At 39.2% G+C, this 25,842-nt stretch overlaps 1 protein-coding gene across 29 annotated transcripts in view; it reads left to right on the top strand.

Moving 5' to 3' along the window:
• RBFOX1 (RNA binding fox-1 homolog 1) overlaps positions 1–25,842 on the top strand; it is a 1,017,140-nt gene that overhangs the window by 652,992 nt on the left and 338,306 nt on the right. For all 29 annotated transcript variants that reach the window (XM_079320751.1, XM_079320738.1, XM_079320785.1 and 26 more), the window contains one exon: positions 17,344–17,385. In XM_079320751.1, the coding sequence (XP_079176877.1) occupies positions 17,344–17,385 (42 nt within the window). The remainder of the gene's footprint in view (positions 1–17,343; positions 17,386–25,842) is intronic.

Genomic DNA, 25,842 nt, shown 5'->3' with positions numbered 1-25,842 from the left:
TCTATGAGCAAATGTAGGAGGTTTTCTTGAACAAAATCCCTTTGCTGCTCTCTCTGGGCTTTCTTCCTTTGAAGAAGTTTAGGCAGAGAAGCATGGGGACAATTATTTAAACAAATAGCAAACAATCTATAATATTCCTGTTGTAGTGTGCTGGTACCAACTGTTATGACAGGTTAGGAGCTCTGCATGCCTTGCTGAAGCCTCTGGCTCTGGAGCATCCAGCTGGGCATATGTGAGCAGGAATTGTCCAACCATCCCAGCCAACACCCTGCTGTAGAAAAACCAGCACTTCAAGACTGCATCTCACATCTTCTCTTTTATTGCAGTGAAATTCTCTTAGCGTTGTGAGGAAATGATCAGCCAGTGTTTGTATGGGGCTTTTCTTCCTCCTCCCTAACTTTGATTATACCTCTAGGCACTGAAGGGACAAAAGAAACCACTCAGACTCCTTCCATGGTTACAATGTGGATGGAGGGATAAAATTAAGGAGATAATTTATCCTAAGGATTCTGAGTATTCCTAAGTGTTTGTTTTCAATAGAAGAAATTTATTAAATACTAGATTAATAAATGATCAATAAGTCCTGAAATGGTTTTCAGGCTGCTTAAGTGAGCTGGCAACAAAGACTGTATCTTTCTGTTGCTTTGCAAGTGGAAAATAAAATTCATGTTCTTCAGGGTTTTTTTTTCCCTTTAAAAATATTGCAGTATAACCAAAAAATAAATTGACCAAGTTGTGAATGTAATACCATCAGCCTGGGTGTTAACAGCATCTCTTTCTGTGAGGAATGGCCTGGTACAGTGTGTGTTTTTTGAACCTATTTTTGATTGTGTGAAGTGTTAACAGTTCACTTTACACCTCCCATCATAGGGGCAATAATAAAGAGAAAGTGAATTCAGACTGTGATGGTAGCTAATTGCTGTGGAACAAACCCTTGCCTTCTCTGAGACTTTGTTCTTTTTTTTTTTTGGCCACTAGGGAGTAATTTTAATACATGAAAACTGTATTCAAGTTATGTTTCAGCAGTAAATGAGATCTACTTACTTCTTTCCAGAACAATTAATTTCAAGACACCCTATGTTAAAGAAACTACTGAGCAGTGTGTTTTATAATTGCTGGAGAGCTGTACATGCAATATTAGAATAGAAATATTGGGTTTCTTTTCAAGTTTTGAATAATCCCAGTAGACTTGCAAGCTGCTATGAATAATTCTGTAAAGTCTAAATGAAAGAGTTCAGATATTTTCCCTCCTCTTTTGAGATTACTGAGGTTATTTGAGGCAAAAAAGGCAAAACACCTCAATATTATGGAAAATGAAGACACTTTGTTGAGACTGAAGTAGTAATGGATAGCCTGAAGGCATTGGTCAAAACAAACTTCAGCAATGTGATTTTTTTCCTCTCAAATAAGTTGTTAGATGCTACCAGTCATCTGTGAAGTTACACCGTGGTATCTTCATAACAGAGGAACTTCTGTAAACACTTAACTTGTCTGCCAGCAGTTTAACATCATTTCATAGGTGTGGATAAATCCTCACAGAATTCCTGAACAGAGACAGGACAAGCAGGAATGGCTGTCAGGGGGCAGAGCTGGGTTAGATTTGAGGAAGGAATTGTTCCCTGGCACATGTTCCCAGAGCAGCTGTGGCTGTTTCTGGAGCCCTGGCAGTGCCCAAGGTTGGACAGGGCTTGGAGCAGCCTGGGGTGGTGGAAGGTGTCTCTCCCCATGGCAGGGGTGGGACTGGGTGATATCTGAGGTCCCTTCCATCCCAAACCATTCTGTGATTCAGTGATTATTTGTGGTACTTGCAATTAAGTATTTTAGGGCTTCTGTCATACACTTTTTTGGGGGTTTTGAGTTTTTTTTTTTTTTGGTGGGGTTTCAGTTTTATTCCTTATCCTTGATTTTTCACGTGTAGCTAAAGCTTAGTGCATGGCACATAGAGGTGGGCAGGTGAGGAGCCATGCCTTTTCCATGGGAATCTGGCTGTTCCATGGAACTGCACTGACAGGGTGCTGCTGCCTCTGCTTGCCTTGCACACTGTCATTGTCTTTGCTGCTTTCTATTTGTGCTCTTGAACTAAACCTTGTAATGCAGACGATGACCCTGGAAGGTCTTGCAAACTTGCAAGTGCTTGAAAAGGTGCTAATGCTTTTCCCCAGGAAAAGAGAGTGGGATTTTAACCTCCTCCAAAGGATTGTTTCATCTATAATTAGCAGAAGCAAGATCATACAAATACAGAAATCGGTGAGCTAATTGCAGTAGTCTGGCAATGAGGGACTCTACTGGGATCAATTAACATGATCTAGATATTAAAGGAAAGCAGAATGTTCCCTCTTCTTTCCCCTCCTATGATTTGCCACATTTGTCTCTTAAATACAGACTCTTGCAAGGTAAAAAAAAGAAAGGGTTGGCTTTTAATTATTTATTTTTTTAAAAATTCCGGAACAGTAAAAGTCTTCACGATGATCTTCAGTTCTGCTGACAACCTGCTTGTTTCTTTTACAGCTGAGGCCAAGTGTCAGGCACAGCTGGGTACCACTGGGAAGAGTTGTTGATTGGTAGCACAATTTTTTTGGTATTTAACAGCAGAATTGCTCTCATGTTGAAACAGGCCCTGATTCTTAAGCTCAGTCCACTCTGGCACATATCTGTGGGGGTTTTGCACTATTTATTTGCATTATTTATTTGTATTGTGGGATGCCCTTAGACCTAACCATAGGTGGTTAAGATCTTTTTCCACTGGTATTGTGCATGATAATACCATATTCCAACATTGTGTGGCTATATTTTACTGGCAGTCACAGGGGAAGAATATCAGATTTTGAAACTGGGAAATGCTGGGAAATCATGTCAAGCTTGCCAGCAATAATACACTAGAATTTGAAATGTTCTGTGCTCTTTTTCCCATCTCACTGGAGCCATGCATGGGGCGTTCCTCAGCTGAGGGTGCTGGAGCAGGGAGGGGAGCTGGCAGGGGCTGCTGTGGGTTTGGTGCAGCAGGGCTGTGAGGAGGCTCTGGCTGCTCTGGGATGAGCTGAGAGTGCTCACTGGGGGAGCAAACACAAAGATTCAGCACTTGGTGCTAGGCTGAAATTCACTCCAGCTCTGCTAGAACACACTGCTTGATATTCCGCCTAAAATCAGTTTAGTCCTTGTTGGAAGGGACAGGGTGCCAACAGTCCCTTCTGGAGAATATTTACTGCTTTTAGGAAGATTTAATCTGTGCTGTCCTGATCCACTGTGGGGTTGTTCAGCTTATTAAGAGCTGACTACCAAGGCTCAGCAGGAAGGGGAATTTCTCACCTGTCTGGCAATCACTATTCATGGGTTCCTCCTTGCCTCTGAACAACAGAGGAAAAATGGGTTTTGAAACTTGGTTATTGAGCACTACAAGGAGTAAAATGCAGTGAAAATGGACTGCAGTATTCTTTTTCATTTTTAGAAAATAATTCCAGACATCAGAGAGGGATTTTATATAACCTGGTAATGAAGAATAGTTCTTCTCTTGTTCTCTGGGCCCCAGGCATTCCACATTACTGAAGCTGGAACATGACATGTACAACAAGGATGTATGAAACCTTTAAGAATTTTTTTCTCCTACCTAGATAGCAGCTGAACTTATTTTCTTCTCAAAAAGAAGAGATTATAGACATATTTCTTATATAATTAGTTCAGAACTATCAAATAAAACCAGAAGTGACTCGTCTTTCTTCCCTACTCTCCCTGTGAAATGCCAAATTTGTCTTGTTTCTCATGGAGATGGATATTTAGATAATGATAGCAAAGCTATTTAAAATGCAGACAAACTCCTTCCTTGCTGCTTTTTTTTTTTTTTTTTTTTTTTTTTTTTTTTGGTGTGTATGTATGTGTGTGTTTCACTCAATCCATTTTCTATTATATTCCCTATAGATTTGGATATCAATCATTTCCCACACCCTTGCTCCCATTTTGCTTATGATATTGACTTGCTTTGAGAAAAATATTTCTCCTTTTTTTTCCTTATTTCTGGGTAGGTTTGGTTTTGCAATTGGTTTGGGTTTTGATGTTTCTCACTTTTTTTTCTTCTTTTTTTGTTTGTTTGTTTTTATTTTGTTTTTGTTTTGTTTGTTTGGGTTTTTTTTGGTTTTTTTTTTTTGGGGGGGTGGGGAGGGTTGGTTGTTTGGTTTTTGTTTGTTTGGGGTTTTTTTGTGTGAGTGTGTTTTTGATTTCTTTTCTCCTAAAGACAGATGGTGGCAACACTGTTCTTTGTAAAGCCAAGAGAAAAACAGCTGGTGAGGTGCAAGGTGAGGCCAGACCAGCAGTCCATGGCTGTTTCCAGAGTTTCAAAGTCTCCCTTGATTTTCCAGAGGACTGGTAAATAAATTAAGCACACAGTTATCTCCCCTCTAACTATTACATTTAAAAAATGAATTAGAAAAAAAGTCAGAAATATACAAAATTTGTAGTATAGATAATATATAGATATAGTACAGATGCAGAACCTTTACTTCTTGGCTTCCATATTTAAATCCATACTTGACTTAGGAAAAATGTTGTAGTCTAATAACTATAAACTACTAAGAGGAAATAAAATCAATGTTGGCCCCAGCCTTAGAATGCAAACCACACACACTCACTCTGAGATATGGTCAAATAATGCTTACTCAGGAGATTCAGCTCCAGGAATTGAGCAGCACTGAGAAGCACTATAAAATATGCAGGAAAAGAAAAAAAATCTCTGTAATAGATGCTCACAAATTTTTGTTTTTATAAGATCAAGGTAATTTTTTATTCCCTTTAGGAAAAAAAAATTCTGATTATTGGTGTCTATCAGACTTGGACAGGTGAAAGTTGCTTTTTGTCGCTTTTTTCCTCCTTCTCTGCAGTGTTGTTAGTCCCAAGTCTCCAGGTTGCCAAACATACAGATATGAGTTAGTGCTTCAGGAATCAAATGAAAGGTTTTTGGTGGGGGGAAGAAAAAAACAAAAATACAAAAAACACAAGAACCAAGACATGGTCATTATATATTTTAAGTCTAGCTTTATATTAAAGAATGCTGTGCAGTCATTTTAATGAATTACTGCTCCTGCCTAGCATGGGCAGCAGGCACTGAGTGAGAAGTGTGGCTCTCTTGCCAGTCTGCATCTGTAACCTCTCACTGCTGCACACTTGCCAAGGGTAGAGTCTAGAATGAGGTTTCCCATTTTTACAAAAGCACTTTGTCTTCACTAGCAACTAGACAGGGGTACAGTGACAGCACCCAGACTGGGGAAAAGGGAAAGAAAAGAAAAAAATGGGGAAAAATACCAAATTTTGTGGAAAATCTGATGTTGTGGCATAGATTTTTGTCTTTATTTGGAGTGGAAGTAGATTTTCAAGATTACACTTTTAAAAATGGAGCTTTATTTAAAGAGCTTTGCCATGTGGATGCTTTAGAGCCACTGAATCTCTGTGGCTTGGGGTCTCCAGCTCTCCCACTGCCCATTGGAATTGATTGAATCTGGGACCCTGAGTCAGTGCCTGGGTTGCCTGGAAGGCTCAGGTCCCTAAAATCCCATCAGAGCAGCAGCTGGAGGAGAGGGGAATGAGTCTGGAGAAACTATGGGGGCATTACTGAGAAGAACATCCCTGCAGAACTTTCCATTGGTTTTGATCTGGCACATCTGATGAACATCTGTCCCTGTCACAGGGTTTGTCCCCAACTTTGGGCATGGAAGGAAACCTTTCCAGCTCTCTGTTTGCTCACTTAAAGAAGATTTTGCTGTCTCTGGACCTGTGTGAAGCTCTTGCTGCTCAGTTTGTCAGTGCTGCTTGGCGTGATGGAGCTGCACTCTCCCCCTCCTGTGCTGGACACTTGCTTATTCTTTCCAGGCTTCCAGTACTATCCCATGGCTTTCCTGAACTTTCAAACTTCAGAGACCTTCATGCCATGCAGCAGATGAAGAGAAAGGTTGTGTTTTCTCTGGAGGGATCAGTTCCTGCAGGATGCATTTCTTTATGTGAGGGTGGGTGTTAAATACCAGCAATGTCATAGTTGAGACTTATTTGCCTGTAATGGCTATTACAGTGTAACTAAGCCCAGGTCATAATTCTTAAGCAAAAGTGTCTTTTAACAATGGAAATTATTTGTTATTTGTAATTGTGTGTGTCTGCTTGAGACACATCAGGAATTTTTATCTAAGTAATGAGACACCCCTGTCTCAGAATGTGCATACTGAGGTGTAAAAGGCCTGAATCCCAGTCTCTAGACACAATTAGGAATCAAAACAATTGCTGTGATATACTGAAAAACCAGACAAGTAACCTCATGCAGAGCAGCATTCCCTACCCTTTTAATTGCTGCTTATCCTGTCTCAGTAAGTGGGGTAATTGATGTTTTACTCTGAGAATTGATCTCAGTGTTTCAGGTAGTTAGCAGGCTAGAATGGCTTCTGTGTCATAGCACTAAAAATCGTTTTGTCTCATACACTAATCCCAGGCTCAAAAATGTGGCACACCTGAAGCTCCCTAGCTTCAAAATAATGAGTTTGTTTGGATCTTGGGTCCACTGGACCAGGTTGTGATTAATCTGAATAACCACACAGACCATCCCAGCACTGCTCCTGCTCTTTGCAATCCCCCTGTTCACAGTTCTCCCTGGGAGCCACCTACATCAGAGCTTTGAGGAGCCCCAAGTAATTCCTGCTGGTGCTTTGTTTATTCCTGTTTGAGTTAGAGGAGTTTTTTTGGGTCACAGCAAGCTGGCTGAACAGGGGGTGGGTTTCAGTTTTTGCAGCTTGACCCAACAACTCTCAGGTAATGTGCACAGAGGGGTGGGATTCACCTCAGGGCTGGGCTTCACTTTCCTTCTTCATGTATGCTAACACAGCATTTCTGGGAGGGAAAGGGAGGACAAAAATAAACAATATGCAGGTGAAAATACTTGTTGTAGTATTGCACATTTATCTCATTGCAAAGTTTAGTGCAGAAAGTTGTAGAAATTCAGGAATAAAAGCAGGACAGAATTGTTCCAAACCTTGGAAATGAAATAAATGAAAAGCAGAGAGTAAATGACACCTTGCTTGAGGCTACAGCTGTGGTGTATTGAACACACAGAATGTGTGGGCCCCCACTCTGGGAGCTGCATGCAAATGAAGGTGAAATGTTCCTTCTGAATGGTGTGTGCAGTTATTATATTGATCATGCTTATTCTTGTGTGATGTTGGAATGAGTCATTAATATCATGGTTTGGTTTGTTCCCTCCTGCAATGGAAACACACAGGCACACATGAAGGTAGAAGAGATGCTTCTCTCTCCATCTCTATTGCATGCAGAGCTGTAGATAAATGTGAGAAAACCTGTAGATGGAATTCTTTGTGCTTGATGACTTTCAATCTGGGCCAAGGTGTGGCAAAAAAGTGAAGATATGTATAGTTATGTGAAGAAAAGAGGCTATATTTATTGCAAAAAGAGGTGATATTTAGATCTTTCATGTTCATGTAGTAAAAGATTTCTCTGCCTTCTCAAGGGATGAGGTTTCAGGGTTTACCTCACCACATCTTAGCTCACTTGAGTTTTGTAGGGGTGTTGGGAGCAGCACTTTGATGCATGAGGATGGCATGCAATGTGCCATTGCAATTATTTCAAAAGGTGTAGACACAAAACAGTTTTGAAGCTACAATTTCAAGCTTGTTATCCTGGAGGTCATTGAAGAACGTGACATTTCGTTTGCAAAATGAGCCTGGCTGTGCATGCTGGTGCACACACACAAGTTTTAAATGTTTCCCTCTTCTTTGCTGTTTTTAGGACAGTAAGGCCATTGTTGTGGTCTCATTAAAAGGTGAAAGCAAGTGTTTAACTTTGTCAGCTGCACCTGATTTTTGCCACTGATTGCTCATTTTCTTAGCAGAAAAGTAAAGAATACTTTAAATGGGACTTACATGTTGAAGGTAACCTTACCACTTCTGAGTGAGAAGAATACAGTGCCCTAATGGATGCTGTTATATGACAATCTCTAAAAGTCTTTCATTATTAAGTGTTAAGGTTTCTTTTAGGAAAGCTTTAGAAATTCTTGGGAGAAATGTTTCATTGCAGCAAGCTGTAGCAGTGCCACTAAAAATATATTGCTAATTAAAGTTTATTGACAGTCTCTGTAATGTGTTCCTGGAACAAGTCAAAGCACTGAGTAGTTATTGAATGCCAGGCACTGCATCTCCTATAGTTAGTTAAGCTGTTTAGGAGAGGAGATTAAGGTACTCTGCCCTTCCTTTGCTGTGCAGTTATTGGCTGTGGCTGCTGTGCAGAATTAAAACACTTTGCTCTCAGGTTACCAATGCTGCAGACTCCAAAAAATTTTGGCTTTGCCATGAACTTTTTCACATGGGCAAATGGGGAGGTCAGGTAAATACTGCTGAGGTCTGAAAGGTGCATCTCCCCAGGAGGGAAAAGAATTTGGACTATTCAGAAAACAGTTCTTTCAAGGTTGTTGAGCAAGGGTTTGCAGGGTTATTGTAGCTGTGTGTATGGGGGTATTAGTGCAGAAGGTGTAAATCATGCCTGTGCAGTTCTAAGGTGGGACAGTGCTGGACAAGAGCAGTGATATCTGTGGGTGTGACTGCTCACACTGTAAGGCCTGTGCTCAGCTGGTTCTGTTTGCATTGCTTATTTAGAGTCAGAGAATACATTGGGTTGTAGGGGACCTTTAAAGGTCATCTAGTCCAAAACCACACCTGTGATTTCTTACTGGTATCGTGAACCTGGAAAACTCTTGCAAGTTGTTACTTAATGGTCCTTGGGTGTAAACAGCAGAAGCATTTGCACTGTCTTGCCTTGACTCTGGAATACTCTGAGACACAGTGAACCAATGAGCAATTTTGTAAATGCAAGGAACAGGATTTATTCTTCAGATGACTGCCAGAAGACTTTTACTCTTCTTTAAATCACAAAGTCTAAGCTACTCATTTCAGTAGAGTTCCTCTGCAATTCTGTTGCTGCAAGCAAGGGCAAAGTACTGCCTCTGGGAAGTGATTTACAGTACAAATCAGAACCAAAACAGGATTTTTTACATGGGATATGAGTGAGTATCAACTTTCCAAAGTGATTGGTTTGTGGCTCTGAGAGCCAAACATTCTGCCTGCTTGTACAACCTACAGCTCCACTGAGGAACATTAGCTGAGTTGTAAAAAACTATGTAAAAAGCTCCTTATGGCAGGCTTGGTCCTAGAGCTCATTAAATTCCTGCCTGCTCTTTCTGCTGATTCAGGCACACAGAGATGGCCAGAGGAGCTGTGATGGAGAGGGGGGGTGAGCCCTGATGCAGAGCCAGGCTGGGCTCGTGCTGTGAGGGTGGGAACAGCCACAGTGCAGGGGGACAGACATGGGTTATCCTCTGGGACTCATTCACTCAGTGATAGGAAACCAAAGAAAACACTCTCCTGATTTTGTGTATTTACTGAGCAGCACACACAGGGTGTGAAGTTCTCTCTCCAAACTTTACAAAAGCATAATTCCTACAGGTCTTTGCTGTGCTTTAGGGAAAGAACCTCACCTGCAGAGTCCACAACCTGATAAATTAGTGCAGCAAAGGCAACCTCTGCTTCTCTCCAAAGATTCATAGCAAAAGAACCCTGCTAAGTGTGGCAAAGGCCACAACACTTGTGTTGTGATTCAGAACCTGGCACCACATTTCCAGTGCAAAACAGAAAGGTATCTAAATGTCATTGATACCTTAAATTACCCCTATTGTCCTATTGAAAATGTGTGTGGGTACTAATGACCAACTTTCATCTTGCATTCACATCCTTGAAATTCTCTCCCAAGAACTAAAGATAAGCAGCATGTATATGTTTCATAAGTAATGATGTTATCCACCAAAATGTCAAGTTTTAGGTAGAGTGATAGATGAGAACAGACTGTAATTTTAATGCACTTCATGGTCTTCACCTCTTCTTGGCATTCAAATTTTACTGACAAGAATATGTATATAAAGTACATGTCTGTACCTGTGTCTATAAAGAAACAAAACCCAAACCAAAAACAAAACAAAGGGGGAAAAATCAATGGCTTGATTAACCACCTAAATTACACTATAATAGGATGCTATTAATTATCTATCAGTTTAAAACCAATCCTAGAATATAAATAGTTGTTAATACTAAACATTCTAAGGTTTTCCTTTTTTTTATCTGCAGATGAATAAAATAAGTTTTGCAGATCAATTTGCTGATGATTGATCTATGAGGTTAATACTGCAGAATGACCATTTAGAATGCTTTGGATCACTTCATGTGAAAGAAACTATTTTACATATATATATATATACACACCCATACACACACACAGCCTTTCACTTTACGACACTCTGAAAACTAATGTTTTAATTGGAAAAAGAGCAACTCTGAAGAAGGGGACAAATGAAAGTCTGGATATCTGTCAGTTCCTTGGCTCCTTGCTGACCTGGCAATATCTGGTTTCTCAGACCAGTTCCTTCTGTAATGACCTCTCCAGCCAATAATGTGGATCTGCCAGATAAAAGCTGTGTTTTGGGTTTTTTGTAATTTGTCAAGCCTCAGTGACTGAAAGAACTTGGCTTATTTTTATCAGCACACAAGCACAGTGAGTAGGCTTGCAGATGTTTGTGATAGCACATGGGCTGTGTCTGTAGGAGCAATTTGTAACATAACTGGCTTTGGTAATTGTCTGGAAATCCATGCCTGTCTCAGTGATATCCTCATTGTCAGGCTGCTCTTCTCTCCTCTGCCTTGAAGGGGCTGAGTTCTTATCCTCAGCTGGAATAACTGCCACCTTAATAGGCTAGTAGTAATTTTGTAGAAAAAAAATCTATTTAAAGTGGAGTTTTTACTTAAACCCTGCTTTAATTTTAGCATATATTTTTGGCCCATAGTTTTTAGTTGTCATCTCTGTCCATGATCTTTACTTCAGAAAACCTATTATGCAGCACATCAGATTTATTGCCTTGTTTGGGTAATACAGACCCTCAGAAACCAGCAGAACCTGATACTCAGATACTAATTAGGATCTCCAATTCCTTCATTCTATATTTACACTAACTTCAGAGTTTATCACTTAATTGTTATTCATACCATTATATGCATTTCTTTTTCCTGCATAGAGTCTTTAAGGAAAAAAACTTAAAACCCTTTTCCCCAAAGGTGCAAGATTTTACAAGAGTAAATTATTGTAATAAGAATATGCTTAGGAAACAAGAATTATTTGTGTTGCAGTGAATAGGGTAATACCTGTAATATTCCAGCCTTGGTTTGGTCCTGTTTACATTGTAAGATAACAGACTTTATTTCTAGATTGCTTGCTGCTTTAACATCACTGTGTTTTTAATTATGTTTTTCATAGTGTCCATTTATTCTTTGTAGTGCATTGCCCTCACCTTCAGATTATTCTGTATAATATTTTCTGTGCTATGCAGGGAAATTAAATGCACTATGACCTGTCCTTTATGTATAAAAAGAGTTTATATTTGAACACTAACCATAGATCAAGTTTCTCTTGAGATTGCTCCAAGCAGAATGTGCATCCAGAATTTCATCTTGAGGCTTTCCCACACAAGTGTTTCTCTGGAATGGTACCTGCAAAATATATTTTCTTCAAGACCATTTTCCTAAATTATATTAGGTGGTTTCCAGAGCCTTAATGTCTAAGGGTTGGTCACCCACAGAGTGGATCCAAATTGAACCCAGCACTGTCCTGGTCTGCACCAGGACACCTTTCACAAGGTCATGGCAAAGACCCAAAGTGTGTTTGGAAAACAGGGAGCCAACTGTGTCACAGGGTATGGGCTGGGGAAAGCTGCAATGCTGGCTGCTGCTCTGCCATCCTGCAGGCATTTTGCTCACAGGGATGCTGAAAAGGAAGAATTCCAGGCTATGCTGCAGCACCTCAAGTTTCCTTGAACACTCTCAGGGAGCCAGAGGCAAATTTGGTCACATATCTGTGTCTGTGATCTGCAGCATGCTTTGGGCATACAGCTAAGGCTGCTAAAAAACAAACCAAAAATGAAAGAAATTAAACCAAAAGACCCAAACCCCCTGTTTTAGATAACTTGATGTTTAAGCAATATAGAACTTCTTGATGAAGAAACGTATCTTATCCTGCAGCTAAGAAAAGGTGAAAATTGGACTTGAGGGCTTCTCAGCTGGTTAAAGGAGCCATTTTGCAAAAGGAAGTAATTGCCTACAAACTGTTTTAATGTAAAAATCTTTAAAAGTGTTTCTCTTTTATTTTTGGAGATTTTCTGCTTTTCCTCGTCTCAATAAATGATCCTGTTTGGAATATGTTGCTGATTTGAGGGCAAAAAGAAAAGGAGAGCGAGAAAAGCCTATAAAACTATAGATTATTTTTTATGGATGATGAGATGGTCCCCATTTGCATTTACAGCTTTACAAGGATTGTAGCAGTAGGCTCTTTTTCTTTTTTTGATGGAAATGCTTAATCTGAGCTCAATGGGCCATAATAATTGCCTGTTTCTTCCAGTAGAAATAAACCCACTTGTATGTGACACTTGAAACCGTAACTCTGCTTAGTATTACCCACGGAATTGGAGACAGTTCTTCACCCAAATATATTTATGACAGCAGCACCAGTCGATATACAATACCCAGCCAAGGGCATTGGAGAATAAATCAGTCCCTCCAGCCTCTGCTGGAGCACAATAACTGATGGTGGTAATAAAACCCCAGGAAATTAAAATTCTGTGCATGCAAACACACATACCTAGGCAAGAGAAACCCGAAGCTCTCTGTTCTGGAAAGCATTTGCATATGCACAGACATATACATTCTGTGCCCCTTTGTGTTAGAAACAGAGAGGAACACAAAGTCTCTGTGGCTGTCGGCACATTATCACCTCCTTAGACTGTCCTCAGCATCTGGGGGCTTTCAGGAGACACGCCCATGAAAATTTAGGCATCTTGCAGTGGAAAAGGACGACCCAGTTACTCCTAGAGGAAGAAATACTGGTGTTGTGTTAGCTTCTAGATGTTGCTGTAAGTGACTACCAAAGGCTCTGAAATGCCCATTTCCAGTTGATTTCTTCCTGTATATTTATGCAATTGCTGGTATTTTTAATGAGTCCTCTGTGTTTGAGCACCTTGGGCTCTACTTTGTGGCATTGTGAGCTCTTGGGATGGATGCTGTTTCTTCACTTGTGTTTTGGGGTTTCACACGTAGCACTGAGAGGCAGTTTTAGATTAATACACAATATTATTTATACATTTATGTACAAGCCCACACTCTTTCCACATATTAATTAACTTGGAGTATTATTTCTTCTGAATTCTGCAGGGCAATGAGATAATGAACACTAATAAGTAATAAAAAGATGCAGGGCAGTGACTGTTTGCAGATGAGACACAGCAGTGCACGGTGCATGTCCTTGTGTAGCACAGCCTTTCTGTGCAACGGGGCAAGGAAAAAACACAAGCATTTAATTTTTGACAGAAGACTTTCCCAGTCAGATGAGTGTCTAATGAGAGAAAGCCCTGACAGATGGATTTTGCAGATAGTATGGAATTGTATGGACTGTCTCAAAGTGTCAGGTGAAACACAACTAATAACTGTGAGAGGATAATCTATGGTTTGCTTTCAGCAGTTTCATCTAGGTATTAATAAGGAGAAAGATAATTTCTCAACCAGATGATGAGCAGTCAGCAGTTGGCAGGTAAGCTGAGGTAAAGGCACTGTGACTGCTCAGTGCCAAGCCTTTCTCTCAAGCTCCACTGTTCCTGTTGAGGTACTGGCTGTAATCATAAGAACAGGCATTGTTGAAATTCCAGTGATCATATTTGCACTGTCCTTTCTGAGGTGTGAAAAGAAAGGCAGCAGTATCAGGGGCCCCTGCATTTACCACACATGTTTAGTTATGGTGAAATGCCTAGAAGATAAAAGACATTAGATGTTCACCTATTATTTTTCAGCCACTGGAACTGTGCACCATTTCAACTAACCTCAATCCTGAAAATATTTTGAATTTGAAAATGTAAAACCAATACTTGGGAATGTTGTACTGCAACAGAAATGTTCTTTTACATTCAAGCAAATACTTCCTGGAAATAACCTTATTACCCTCCTATTGTTCTCTTTTCTCAATCACTTAAGTCCTTTCTTTAAAATGACACTTGACAGCAAAAAGCCTTCCCAGGTGGGCTGTTGGTGCCCTTAGCACCTGCAGTAATGCTGCTGCTCTCTGTCTGTCCATTCATGCATTTTCTGTTTGGTTCCCAGTTTCCTCAGAGCCAGGGATTTTGTGTCCTTATGAAGAGAGGGTAACTGAGAAATGTATTTAACAGGTATTCAGTCTCTGACCTGTTACTGTTACCCAAAAAACAAAACAGACTTTTCCATTCTAGTCCTCAACTAACTGGGGAATGGCACCAGCAGGCTGCACAGTTTTTCCAAAGGGTGTTTTTTGCTTTAGAATTATGAAGACTGACAGCACAAGTGCCTTCTAAGACTGCTGTCCTATAAAGCAGCCTGTAGTACTTTCAAAATTTTCCTTGATAAAATCCTTTAAAAGGAGTGAATCTTTTAGGCATTCTTCCACTAAATTCATAGTATTTGAGAACTTGACACAATGACACTCAACATACTGACCAGTCTTAAACTAAATTAAATAAATAGTTAATTGCATTTGGTTCAATCCATAGCCATAACAAAGTGAATTTAGGATTGAGAAGCAACATATTTAAAATTGCAGGATGTGCACAAGGTTTGCTTCCAGGCTCTCTTGATCATTAATTAAATATGTTATGGCTTTCAGTTTTTCTCATTTATCTGTACAGGTTTACATATTGTAAATGCATTATTTATGTTTTCCCTTAAGTGCTGAGTACTGCCAGGATGTTTCTCTTAAACTGGCACAGATAGCAAAAAAGACAAAATGAGAGAGCAAATTTGGCACTGGTGAAATGCTCAGAGAGCTGCTCATGTTCAAATGAGCCTTTCCCAGATGTATTTTAATAAACTTGATCTGACAAATAGAGGGCCAGACAGGCAGATGGCATCCATGTTTAAACTATGAATTCTTATTTATTTTAATTAAGGTAAGTTTGGTTTGTTTATATTTTTTTCCTTTTAATCTCATCCTAATAATGGCTTATCACCAAGCCTTGCTGCTTTTTTTCTGGAAAGCTCCTAGGAAGAAGGGTGATGAGGGAGCTGTCTAAGTGGGTGTTCACTCTGAGGGAAGCCAGCTCTGAAATGGATTTTGTTGTTGTAGCCAAAACTCAGTTTGGAATCAACCATTTGCTGAACTTTGAATCAAGGGAGTTGCCACCATCCTGCACATTGCCCCCATTGTTGTTTTTTTTTTTTCCTTTCAGAGTAAACTGAGTGTCATGCAGGTGGCTGAATCAAAAAATAATTTGAAACATCATTCTCATATTCATATGAAAGCTGTTTGTTTTAAAGTAAATTGATGGTTTTCTTCTGTAGGTTGCACTGCCAGGTATGGGGGAGCAGTTGGATGGGAAGGTGTGGTTATCATTTTATTCACTCACTCTTTGCCTCTCTATTGTATCCTCCCACTGTTCATAAACACTTATTTCCCATCTTAAATACAATTTTTCTGGTGTCTGAGAGGTTAGGTATTTTTGTCTTTAAAATTACAGGACCAAATAGCTTCTAACTAAAACACGAAATTAACTATCTGCTTAAAGAGTTAACAACTATAACCCTCGTTCTACTCTATGAGTATTTGATACACTCTTTCCTTGTTATCTTAGAAATGTCATCCTTCTTGCATTGCAAATCTCCCCCCTCCATCCCACCACCAGTGGTTTAAATCTCTAACACAGAAAAGCTAAATAGTAAAAAAAAAAAAAAAAAAAAAAACTGAACAAAACAACTCAAACTCACTTCTAACTTTACCTGGATGATCACTGCAGGTCCTTTCCAACTGCAATATTCTATTTATTTTTAATCAAGGTGAAGAGGTTCCTGTGGAATTCAGATCTGAAATTAACTCTTGAGACTTATGCAAGCACACTTACAATGCAGACTGATATAACCTTAAAGAAACTCATAAATACTGTTAAGTCATGAACTTTGAAAAGTGGAATTGTTAGTCTGCAAGTGACAGTCACTTCAGCTGCACTTAATTTGACTCCTTAGGGGAATTGTAATTAGACCTATGCTGAATTCCTTCACTTTTTATTCCCTGCTAGGAACTTCAAAGAGCATTTGTTTCTGTTAAGTTTGTATTTTCATAGAGGGACTCTGTTGTAAAACTTGTGCTGTACAAGTACAAGGTTAAACCTGTAATGTACATTTTAGGACTCCTGTGATGAAAACCAGTTTTATTTTGTTTGTAGTAACCTAACTTTGACTGAGAAGTTGCCATTTTCATTATCACTACAGAATAAAAATATCATATACAAATGGGCATTGGTTTATGTTTTTACTGTTTCTAAGCACAAAGTAGTGATAAGTATCTTCCAAACCTTTGAAGATATCCTCAGAAACATTACATCCAATTTCATATTTTATGGATTGTTTGCCATCTACACTAATGACAGAACTGACTGTGATGACAGTTTCAAGGCTAATTATGCTCCCTAATGATTCTAAAATTATTTAAAATAAATAAATTTAAAAAAACAAACAAACAAACCACAAAAAAAGCCACAATCAGTCATAAAACCCCTCTCTCCACATGGACAAATCAACACCTGAGTGCCTTCCTGAGCAAAGCTTTGAAAGTTTGGTTGCAGAGGTCCTGGTGCATTGGTGGGAGCAGGAAAGCAGGATGGGAACAGGGTGTTTCAGGGCTGCTGTTGTTCCCAGAGCAGCTCTCACTCTCTGAACTGAGTCTCTTGTAAATCTGGCAGAGCACAAACAGCAGTATGGAAAAAAAAAAAAATGCTGTGGAATCAAATGATCTTCAGAGTGACTTTTACACCAGATTAGAACTGGATGTTTTCATAGGGAAGTGTTTTATCACTTATTTGAAGCTTCTGTATCTTTATTCCTGAGCTGTGCTGTGAGTATATCACAGTATCAAAACAGTGGGATGTTCACAAATACTACAGACTTAGGATAGAAAAGGAGGAAAGCTTCTTCCTGAACTAGACTGCCAATGAGGTTTTTAAAATCTAAACATTATCCTTTTCTACTTCAGTTTTTTTGTGGGTTCTGGTGTTAACTTCTTTTTGACCTTTGTAAATTTAAAATCTAAGTGGAAAAAATGCATTTTTGCAGTAGTGATTCTGTGTGGATGCACAGGACAATACTGTGTTTAGATAAATGGCTGCATTATATCTGTAAGATAGGTACACTTAGCAGCTTGGTTGTGTCACAAATATTATGCTTTCTAAGTTATTTTGGCAATTTTTTTTCTTCTTTCCCCTTGTAGAGTTCAAAACAACAGATGAATTGTGAAAGAGACCAGCTAAGGGTAAGTGCAATGATATGCAAAATTATCTGTTTCTTTAAAACATAAGCAGAATCTAGTCTGTGCTATTGACAGATGGATTGCTTAATTTAAGAAGAACATATTTAGTTCATTTGTTGCTTGTTGGTAAATATTGTACATCTTTCAGTATAAATGAGCTAGATAGATCCAGGTTTTGGTTTTTTTTCTGCAATGTGGTGAGATTTGGCAGCAAATGCCTCTTCATGGGACCCCTGACACTCAGTGAGCTGCTCCCGGGCTCCACGTGCAGGGCCAGAGGTCACTGTGCTCCCCAAAATTGCTCCACCCTGAGATGCTTTCCAACAAGAGGATGGTACCCTGTGGGTTTTTACAGCCTCTGTACTTTCAGACAGGAATCAGTGGCAGGGCTGTGAGGAGCTGTGTCTCTTGGTTGCATACAGTTTCTAAGGAGATGCAATTCCTGAGCCCAGGCTGCTGACCTCTCTTGTTCTCCCCTTTTCCTGTATTAGAGTGACCGTGTTAAACAGCTTTTGGTCTCTGCTCCCTTTAAATGCTGCACATCCCTGAAGATGCTCTTCCATTGCAATATTTCTTGATGGATTCTAGTATTTGTTTGGGAAAGTATAAGAGTTTTCATTAACTAAAAGAAAAAAAAAAAAACAAAACCACAAAAACGCAAGCAACCAAAAGCTTTTTGGTCATCTGAGTGTTGCTTAATAGACCTACATTTATTGATAGCACATGATGAGTATTTACCTGAAATACCACATGCAAGTAGAGAGGGAGAGACAGGCCTGAAGGAAGGGTAAGATTCTGTACAAACAAAAATATTGTTGGGAATATAAAAAGCAGCTCTTTGTTTGTTTTGCTGTTTACTAAAGCATCAGCAGTGCCTGCATGACTTGCAAGTATAAAGAATATACTTGTCCTAAAGTACATTGTGCAGTGTTCTTGTCCATCCAGCCATCCTTCAGATTAACTTCATCAACATATCTAGATGCTTTAGCTGGTCCTCACCACACTTGTAATAAGATTCTTGGTAAACAAGTTATGCAAGAACAATGCCTCACATATTGTCCTCAATTCCTTTCCTGCTGACATGTGACTGCATTGCATTGTGCTGGAGCTGGAGTGACAAAGCTTTGTTTTATCAGTACTCATGTCTCAACAGAGCAGCTGTCAAAGCTAAAATATTGCAATAGCACCTGAAGGACAAGCTTTTCAAGAGGCAGCAGTGCCTTGAGAACAAAGGAAGTTTTCATTTCTTTTTATTGTTTTATTTTCTCCCTTGAATGAAGGAAAACATTGTTTTTAAATATAACCTGAGGAGGCCAACAGCTCTCTTTCTTCAAGTGAAATTGTGTGTTTTTTCAAAACAGTGGATAAAATGTGGTGCAGTGAAACTTTCATGCATCTTTCTATCAGAGTATTACACATTTATGTCTGACAATGAGCTCAGTGGTTAGGATGCCTCTGTGTCATAGCAAAATGTGACACCTGGAGACAAAACCATGTCTGTAAACTCCTAAATTTAGGGACATCTTCTTCCACAACTCCCGTGGTGTTCCTGTTACACTAAACACAGTTTCTGGTGTAAATTCTGCTCCTGTCCCAGAGACCCCCGTGGCTTTCACAGCTCATCTGCTGTGACATAAGGTCACACTGAAATTTAAATTACTGTGTGGACATGTTGCACTTTGAACACTTGACCGTTCTGCCACTTTTAGGTTGGCTCCCTAACCCCAGCAGTGCTGTTAAAGAAATGTTTCATTGGCTGAATCTGGTTTTGCATGCCTGCAGTGTTTTCTTCTGGGGTTTGTGACCTGCCATGAGTACTTGGATGTGAGGCAGTATCTTCACAAAAAGTGATATCCCACCTGAAATAATTGAAATAGCACAAGGAGACAGGATTAAAACAACAAAATGCTAACATCCTAAACTTGGACATTCGTTAAACCAAGTAAACCAGGTTATTGTTGGATCATCTAATAATACAATACAAAAATATATAAAATCTCCCACTTCTTTGCTAAGTCTGCCACTCTCCTTTTTTGATTCCCTAGCAATTCCTTAGTCTAAGAGTCATTAAAAAGTTTCAAAAGAAAAGCTTGTTAAAAGCATAATAGTATAAATAAATAATTAGTCATTGTGTGACTGTAGAAAGAAATATCCAAGTCTGACTAAAATAATTTCTTCAGACATTTCTCACCCCTTATCTGTTTCACTGCCTTGTAAATTCTAAATGCAGAGCAGCACGTCACTGTCCTGGAATAAAGCATTTAGAGTAATGAAACTCATTCATATTAGAGCCTCTGGACATTATACATTATATTTACAATGAATGATAATCCTAATAACTTAGGAAGCCTGTGTATTATAACCCTTTTCTATTCAATATTTGAAATTCACAACAACCACAAGTGTGTAACTTATTTGCCCTGCCAACCTGGTACAGTCCCCAGGTAGATATTAATGTCTTTACCTGAATTATTTAAATGAGAAATTATACAAAAAACTATGGGAATTTTATCTCTAGCAAGGCTGGTTGGGGGTTTTTTATTCCATTTGGAAACATAACTTTACCTAACTTTAGTGAATTTCCATTTGATTAAAAAAAAAAGCACCAGTGCCATTTTTCAAGTTTTACTTTCTCTTGGCAGTGATTTTCATTGTAATGTGCTGCCTTGAATAATAACTATTTTCATGTTTCTTAATGTCCTTTTGCTTTCTAATCTGGTGTCACTTAAATCAAGTTATACTAAAAAAAAAAAAAAACCAAACAGTGTCTTTCAAAGGCAAATTGACTCATCAGTATTGCTCTCCCCCACCTCCCTCCACACACTGTGCTTCATCAGTATTTCCTTTAAAGAAAATAATGATACTCTTTACTCCCCTTCATTGTGTTTTGTGTTATCCAGTCCTGGTTTATAAATCTCTTTTTTGGACAGTCACACCCTCTCCTCCTCTCTGACTCTCCCCTGCTGCCCCTTGCTGCTCAGGAGTGGCTGTGTGTGGTTGGAATTCTGATGCATTAGAAATGACCTGTAAAGACACAGAGCTCACAGCTTGTTCAAAATCGTTTAAAAGTGCTTTTCTGCTTTTATTTCAGTCTGAAAAGCAGACTTTGAAACATGCGTGGTCCAGGTTATTTAAGGCTGTGAGGAAAATTGGGATATGAGCCCTAAGTAGAGATTATTTGGAGTACATAAAGCTATAAATAAGGGCAGTGACAGCTCAGAAGTCTGTCTGCTGTTCCCACCAAACCTTCCTTGCTGGTCTGACTTGAACCTGGGATGCTATTTTTTATCATAGTCTAAGGACATGACTTAAATGTACAGGTTAACTTACCCAGCTTTACCCAACCTTCCATTCATAGTTTATTATTCTGCATGATTCATTTGCTGTAACTGTTTGAAATTAACTCCTGTATCTGTCCTGGCATGAGTTGTGGTATAAAAGTGAATGTGTTTGGTCCTGATGCAGCAGCACCAGCTCTCCAAGGTGGGCAGAAAGCAATTTTAAACTCTAGTGTTGGGAGGCTTTATAAATGTTCCTGTGAATATCAATGAGGTCTAATGGTAAATGGTGTGATTAGCTTCCTTGATCTGAAATTTTAAGTGACCCAGTTGTTGCTCTAATTAACAACTTCTTTCGCATGTGCTTATTATCAAGATACATTATATGCAGTCAGAGTTCCTTCTCTGGTCTGAAATACGGGCAGGGCAGGCTGTTACTATCATCTTCTATTTAATATCAACTTTTATGGCTTTATAGTGCTCTAATTTTCAAGGAGACAGAAGTTTTGCATTCAATATTGTTCTATTTATCTTGTCTCTTATATTGTAAGTGAAATAAAGTGCAACATGCAGCAAAAACATATATCAAAGTTACAGCAGGTAGAGAGAAAAGAAAAACAAATACGTTGATGCCCAGCATTATTTTTAAGCAGCACTGATCCTGCAGTATTTAGCTTTATTTGTGTCTTTATTCAGTGCATTAATTTATCAGCTTTGTAATGTGTTCAGTTGTATTGATGAGGGCTCTTGGAAACTTTTTTAAGGAAACTTTTTGAAGCTCATTCTGGTATTAGCTTTCTCCAGTGATTAAGAATAATCCACTGACATTTTTGTGTTCCTCTGATTCACTAATAAGTTCCATTGTGATTCAGTGATAGACACAATTTTTAAAATAATTTTGAGCTGCACAAAACCAAACAAATAACTGGAGAGAAGAAGAGAATCAGAGGGGAAGTGATTTGCTAAGCAGATATTATTCTGGAGGGTTTTCTGAAGTTCCTCAGGGTGGTAGTAGGGCAGAACATATGGGGTGGTTGGTCAAGAAACTCTGCTCTCCATCCACCTCTTCCCACACTGTACAGGAGGCAAAGAAATGGGTATGAGCTTGTCTGGTGAGTCAGTGATGTCTTGTTACCAGAGAGCAGTTAATTAATAATTAATTAATGGAATTAGTAGCATTTCTGCAGAACAGGACAGCTGGTTCTGGCCACTAATGAAAATGTCACTGTTTGCCTTTCCTCTGAAAACCCTTGGTCTGCATTTGTAAACAGTGTATGTGTGTTTTGTCCTGGAGGAATAATCAGGTACTACCAAGTATTGTATGTCACTCAAAGGAAAAAGGGTTCAAAGGGGAGATAACTGCTAAAGTTGGATCAATCCAGTGTTTTTACTGCTCTTTCCTTAGGAATTCAGATGTGCTGCATTTGATGTGCCAGACAAGTGGCTTAAAGTGCTGCTGCTTTAGTTCCTGTAGCTATTCTGGCAGTGAGCTGTGTGTGTCACCCTCAGTGTAGGTGTAGTGAGGACATACAGGTAGGTGAGATCAATAAGAAGATGTATTTTTGGTTCCTGATTTGTATTACACATTGACATGGTATGAAATTGGAGTATTCTCACTCACTGTCTTACCAAATCTATTCCCAGTTGGTTCCATAAAGAGTAATACACATCACAGCTCAGGAAAAAAAAATCACTTGGAAATAAGATTTAAAAAGGCTGGGGAGAAGGGTTAATTGTAGGGATGTGATTTCATTTAGATTTTAACTTAGCTTAAAATAAGTGTGTGCCAAAAAAAAAGCAACTAGAAAAATGTAAATTTCAATTGCAGTCTCACTTGGCAGTTCTGCTAAATTTTAGGAGCCTTCCCAAGATTAGTAACTCATGCTGGCCTCCAATTTGTTGCTTAATATTGTTGCAACTAAAAACAATAGCAAGGTAATGAAAGCTGTCAAGGTTCATGTTTCGAGTGCCATGGCCTCTCACCACAAGGATTCTGTTCCCTTCAAATGCTAGCTGCTAATAGGGCCTTTGGATCAAGAGAATAAAGTGTTTGCAGCACTTTGTTCAATAGTGGTGCCACCCACTTCAGGTTTCTTTGAATTCTTTCAGGCACAGTTAAGAGGCCTTTAGGTATATTCTGGCTCTTGATGGAATGCTATTCAGAAAACTTTCCATTCCTGATGTTGTTTTGGCATCTCTCTCTGAGAACAGCAGGCAGAGGCTTTTCTGCTGTTCAAGCTCCACTTTCTTTTGAATTCAACTTTGATTTTTGCACAGTCAAGTATTTTCTCTGTATGATGCTTCATAATTGCTGGAACTGGAGGATTACAGGAATTTTTGGTGAGGCTGAAGCAATGTTTGCACTAAGTCCACTTAGGGTGACAGATTCCATTTAGGGCTGCAGGAGTTTGTATGGAATTCAGCAGCTCCTCAGTGTGTGTTTAAACTCATATCTCACCCAGACAGCCTGTCCACAGGGACAGGGAACAGTTCACAAGGGTAACGAAGGTCCAGGAAATGGTAAATTTGTGAAGGGATAGAAGGAAATATATTTGAACAGTTGAAGGGCTGCTGAGACAGAACCCAGCATAAATTCAATATTCTGTGCTCTCTTCCTCCTGCTGCACAAACAGGAGCAGTGCCCAATCCTGGATCCACTCTGGGTTTGGGAAAAGCTTCTGCAGTCAGAAGAGCAACTTTTGGTTCAGACTTTCTGCAGTGACTGCACACAGCTCCTGCTGCAGAACACTTGCTGTGAGCAGGGCTGCTGTCCTAGAAAAGAAGAAAGGTTTTCTTGCTTAGCTGGTGTTTGTTGAGAGGGAGCTCTTTTTTCACACAGCTTTTGTAGTTTCTCTTTGATCATCTGGAAATCAGACCTTTGAGTGCACAGCTTTAACAGTGTTTATACTATCCTGACTTGTTATTTCAACCTCTGCTGAGGTTGAAATTGCTGAGGCAATTTGACTAGCAAAGATCAGGGTTTCTTTAGTGTCACACCTAATTCAAGCAGGAAACACCACCTAGTTTACAGTGCAGTTTGGAGGGTTTGTGGTTTGGTTTTTGTTGTTTTTTTTTTCCTGGTTGATTGGGTTTTTTTGCAGGGTTGGTGTTTTCTTCCCCCTGGGTGATTCCAGGAGCTTTTTCTGGCTTGGGGGGGTTTGTATGGTTTTGCATGGGTGCTGTTGGCTTGTGAAAACCCAGGAAAAGCTTCCCAGTTGCAGATAGTTGGGCTGGATTTTTAAAACACTCTTTGCATGGTGGATTTTTATTCTCTTTTATTAATGTATAAAAGAACAGACTGAGCATCAGGATTTTTAAAGGGAATAAGTAATGCATTGAAAATATGGTAAGAACTGAAAAAAACCCAAACAAATTTATATGAACAATTCAAACAATGTGGTGTTATAGGGACATATAGTCACTGAGCATGCTGACTTCTTCAACCACTATTTTTTCAAGTAGAGAGATTGAAGGAATATAGATTTTAATATGGATATCATGTCCTTGTATTGATGTTAATGGCCTTTTTCTGTTCTGTAAAATCTTTCTAAACTTGTTTTTGTAGAGTAGTACATCTGACCTGTTTAAACATTTCATTTTTTTTAAGTAGCTGCCATTTTTTTTCAAAGCACCAAAATTGCAAGGAAAAATAAATTCACCTTAAAAAAATAAAAGCACATGTATCAATATTAATAGGCAAATCTATGCATACATGTATCCATTTGTATTATACATATATATAAATACAGGTAAGGATCCAGTCCTTCTAGCTTGTGGTTGACATGCACATACACCACACTTTTTGGGGAAAGAGGGAAATCTTGGCTTTGGACAGGCCAGGATTTTAGAAGTCTGTATTTACTCTTAGTCTTGACATTTTCAATAGTAAGAATAAGTCAACTGTAACTGTGAGTGAGCTCTGTTCTATTCTGCTTCAAAATCCTAACTTGTTCTGAAAGCCAAGTCTTAGTGTTCAACAGGAATGCCTTTCTTGGTACAAAATCCCAAAAAACTCCATGAAGTCCCCAGGAAACAGGGTAGAAAAATAAAAAAAAGCTATACCAAAAAACCAAAATCCATGCTTTATCAAGCTGACAATAGTTTTGTGCCATCTTGAAGTTTTGGGGCTCAAGAAGGAGCTATACCTGGTGATGGAAGACAAGTGGAGAATTTTACAAACACTTTTAGTCAACTAATTTTTCTTCTCTTCACAAAGCCTTACAGCAAAAGTTTGTTTAGGACAAAAGTTTATTATTCAGAATTTTGCACTTTTTCCTGTGTGGGCCTGGAGAGGTGGGGCCAGGTGAACTTTGTGAAGATGAACAGGGCAGGTACAAGGTGCTGTCCCTGGGCTGAAGCAATCACCAATGTCAGCAGGTTCTGGGGGAATAACTGACTGAGAAATGGAAGAAATCCCGAGCTGGTATTTTCATATTTGTAGCATGGCATCTGGAGATTCAGTTTTTGAGCCAGGAAGTTGAGGAAGGTAAAAATGCTCTGCTGATTTGTAGCATCTTTGCTGTTTCTCACCCCTGGGAGAAGCTGACCTTGTTCTGGGAATGTTTTCTCCTCCACATCTGTGTGCTGTTGTGTATTTTGGAGCTTTGATCACCTCTGTTTTCTTTAGACAGTGTGGCTTAGACAGGGAGAGGGAGAGATAAAACCCAAGTGCATCAGATCACAGGGATTTTCTGTGTTCCACTACTACTGAGATTGGAGCCCTTCATGTGAAGGAGTGGCCACAGATGTATCCCAAGTATGTAATCAAATGCCAGCTAGGCTGCTGTTCATAGGTAATGGGCAAAAACACAGATGCACTCAGTGCTCACAAATTCCATTTCCAGCATTTCTCTTTCATGCAGTAGTTATCTCTCTCTGCCTTTGGATTGTAAAGATCTCTTTAAGTCCAACACTGAAAGTAAAAGAAGTGGTGTTCATCTCAAGGTCACTTTGGTACTTGAGAGCAGCTGCCCTCCAAAGAGCACATAATGAATAGTTTTATTACCTTTTGGTTGGTTTTCCCTACATGCTCTAGATTACTTCATATGCTATCAGCTCATTTCTCCTTTTTTCCTTTTTTTTTTTTTTTCCCCCTCTGAACCACTGCTTCCTACAACTGTTTTCATCATTGTTAAAAATCATTTATATAGCACCATAAATTACAGGCACTTTACAAGCACAG

This window comes from Erithacus rubecula (assembly GCF_903797595.1).
Source record: "Erithacus rubecula genome assembly, chromosome: 17".
Taxonomy (NCBI): Eukaryota; Metazoa; Chordata; class Aves; order Passeriformes; family Muscicapidae; genus Erithacus; species Erithacus rubecula.
Note: the sequence above shows the minus strand (reverse complement) of the source record. Positions and strands in the feature narration are given on the sequence as shown.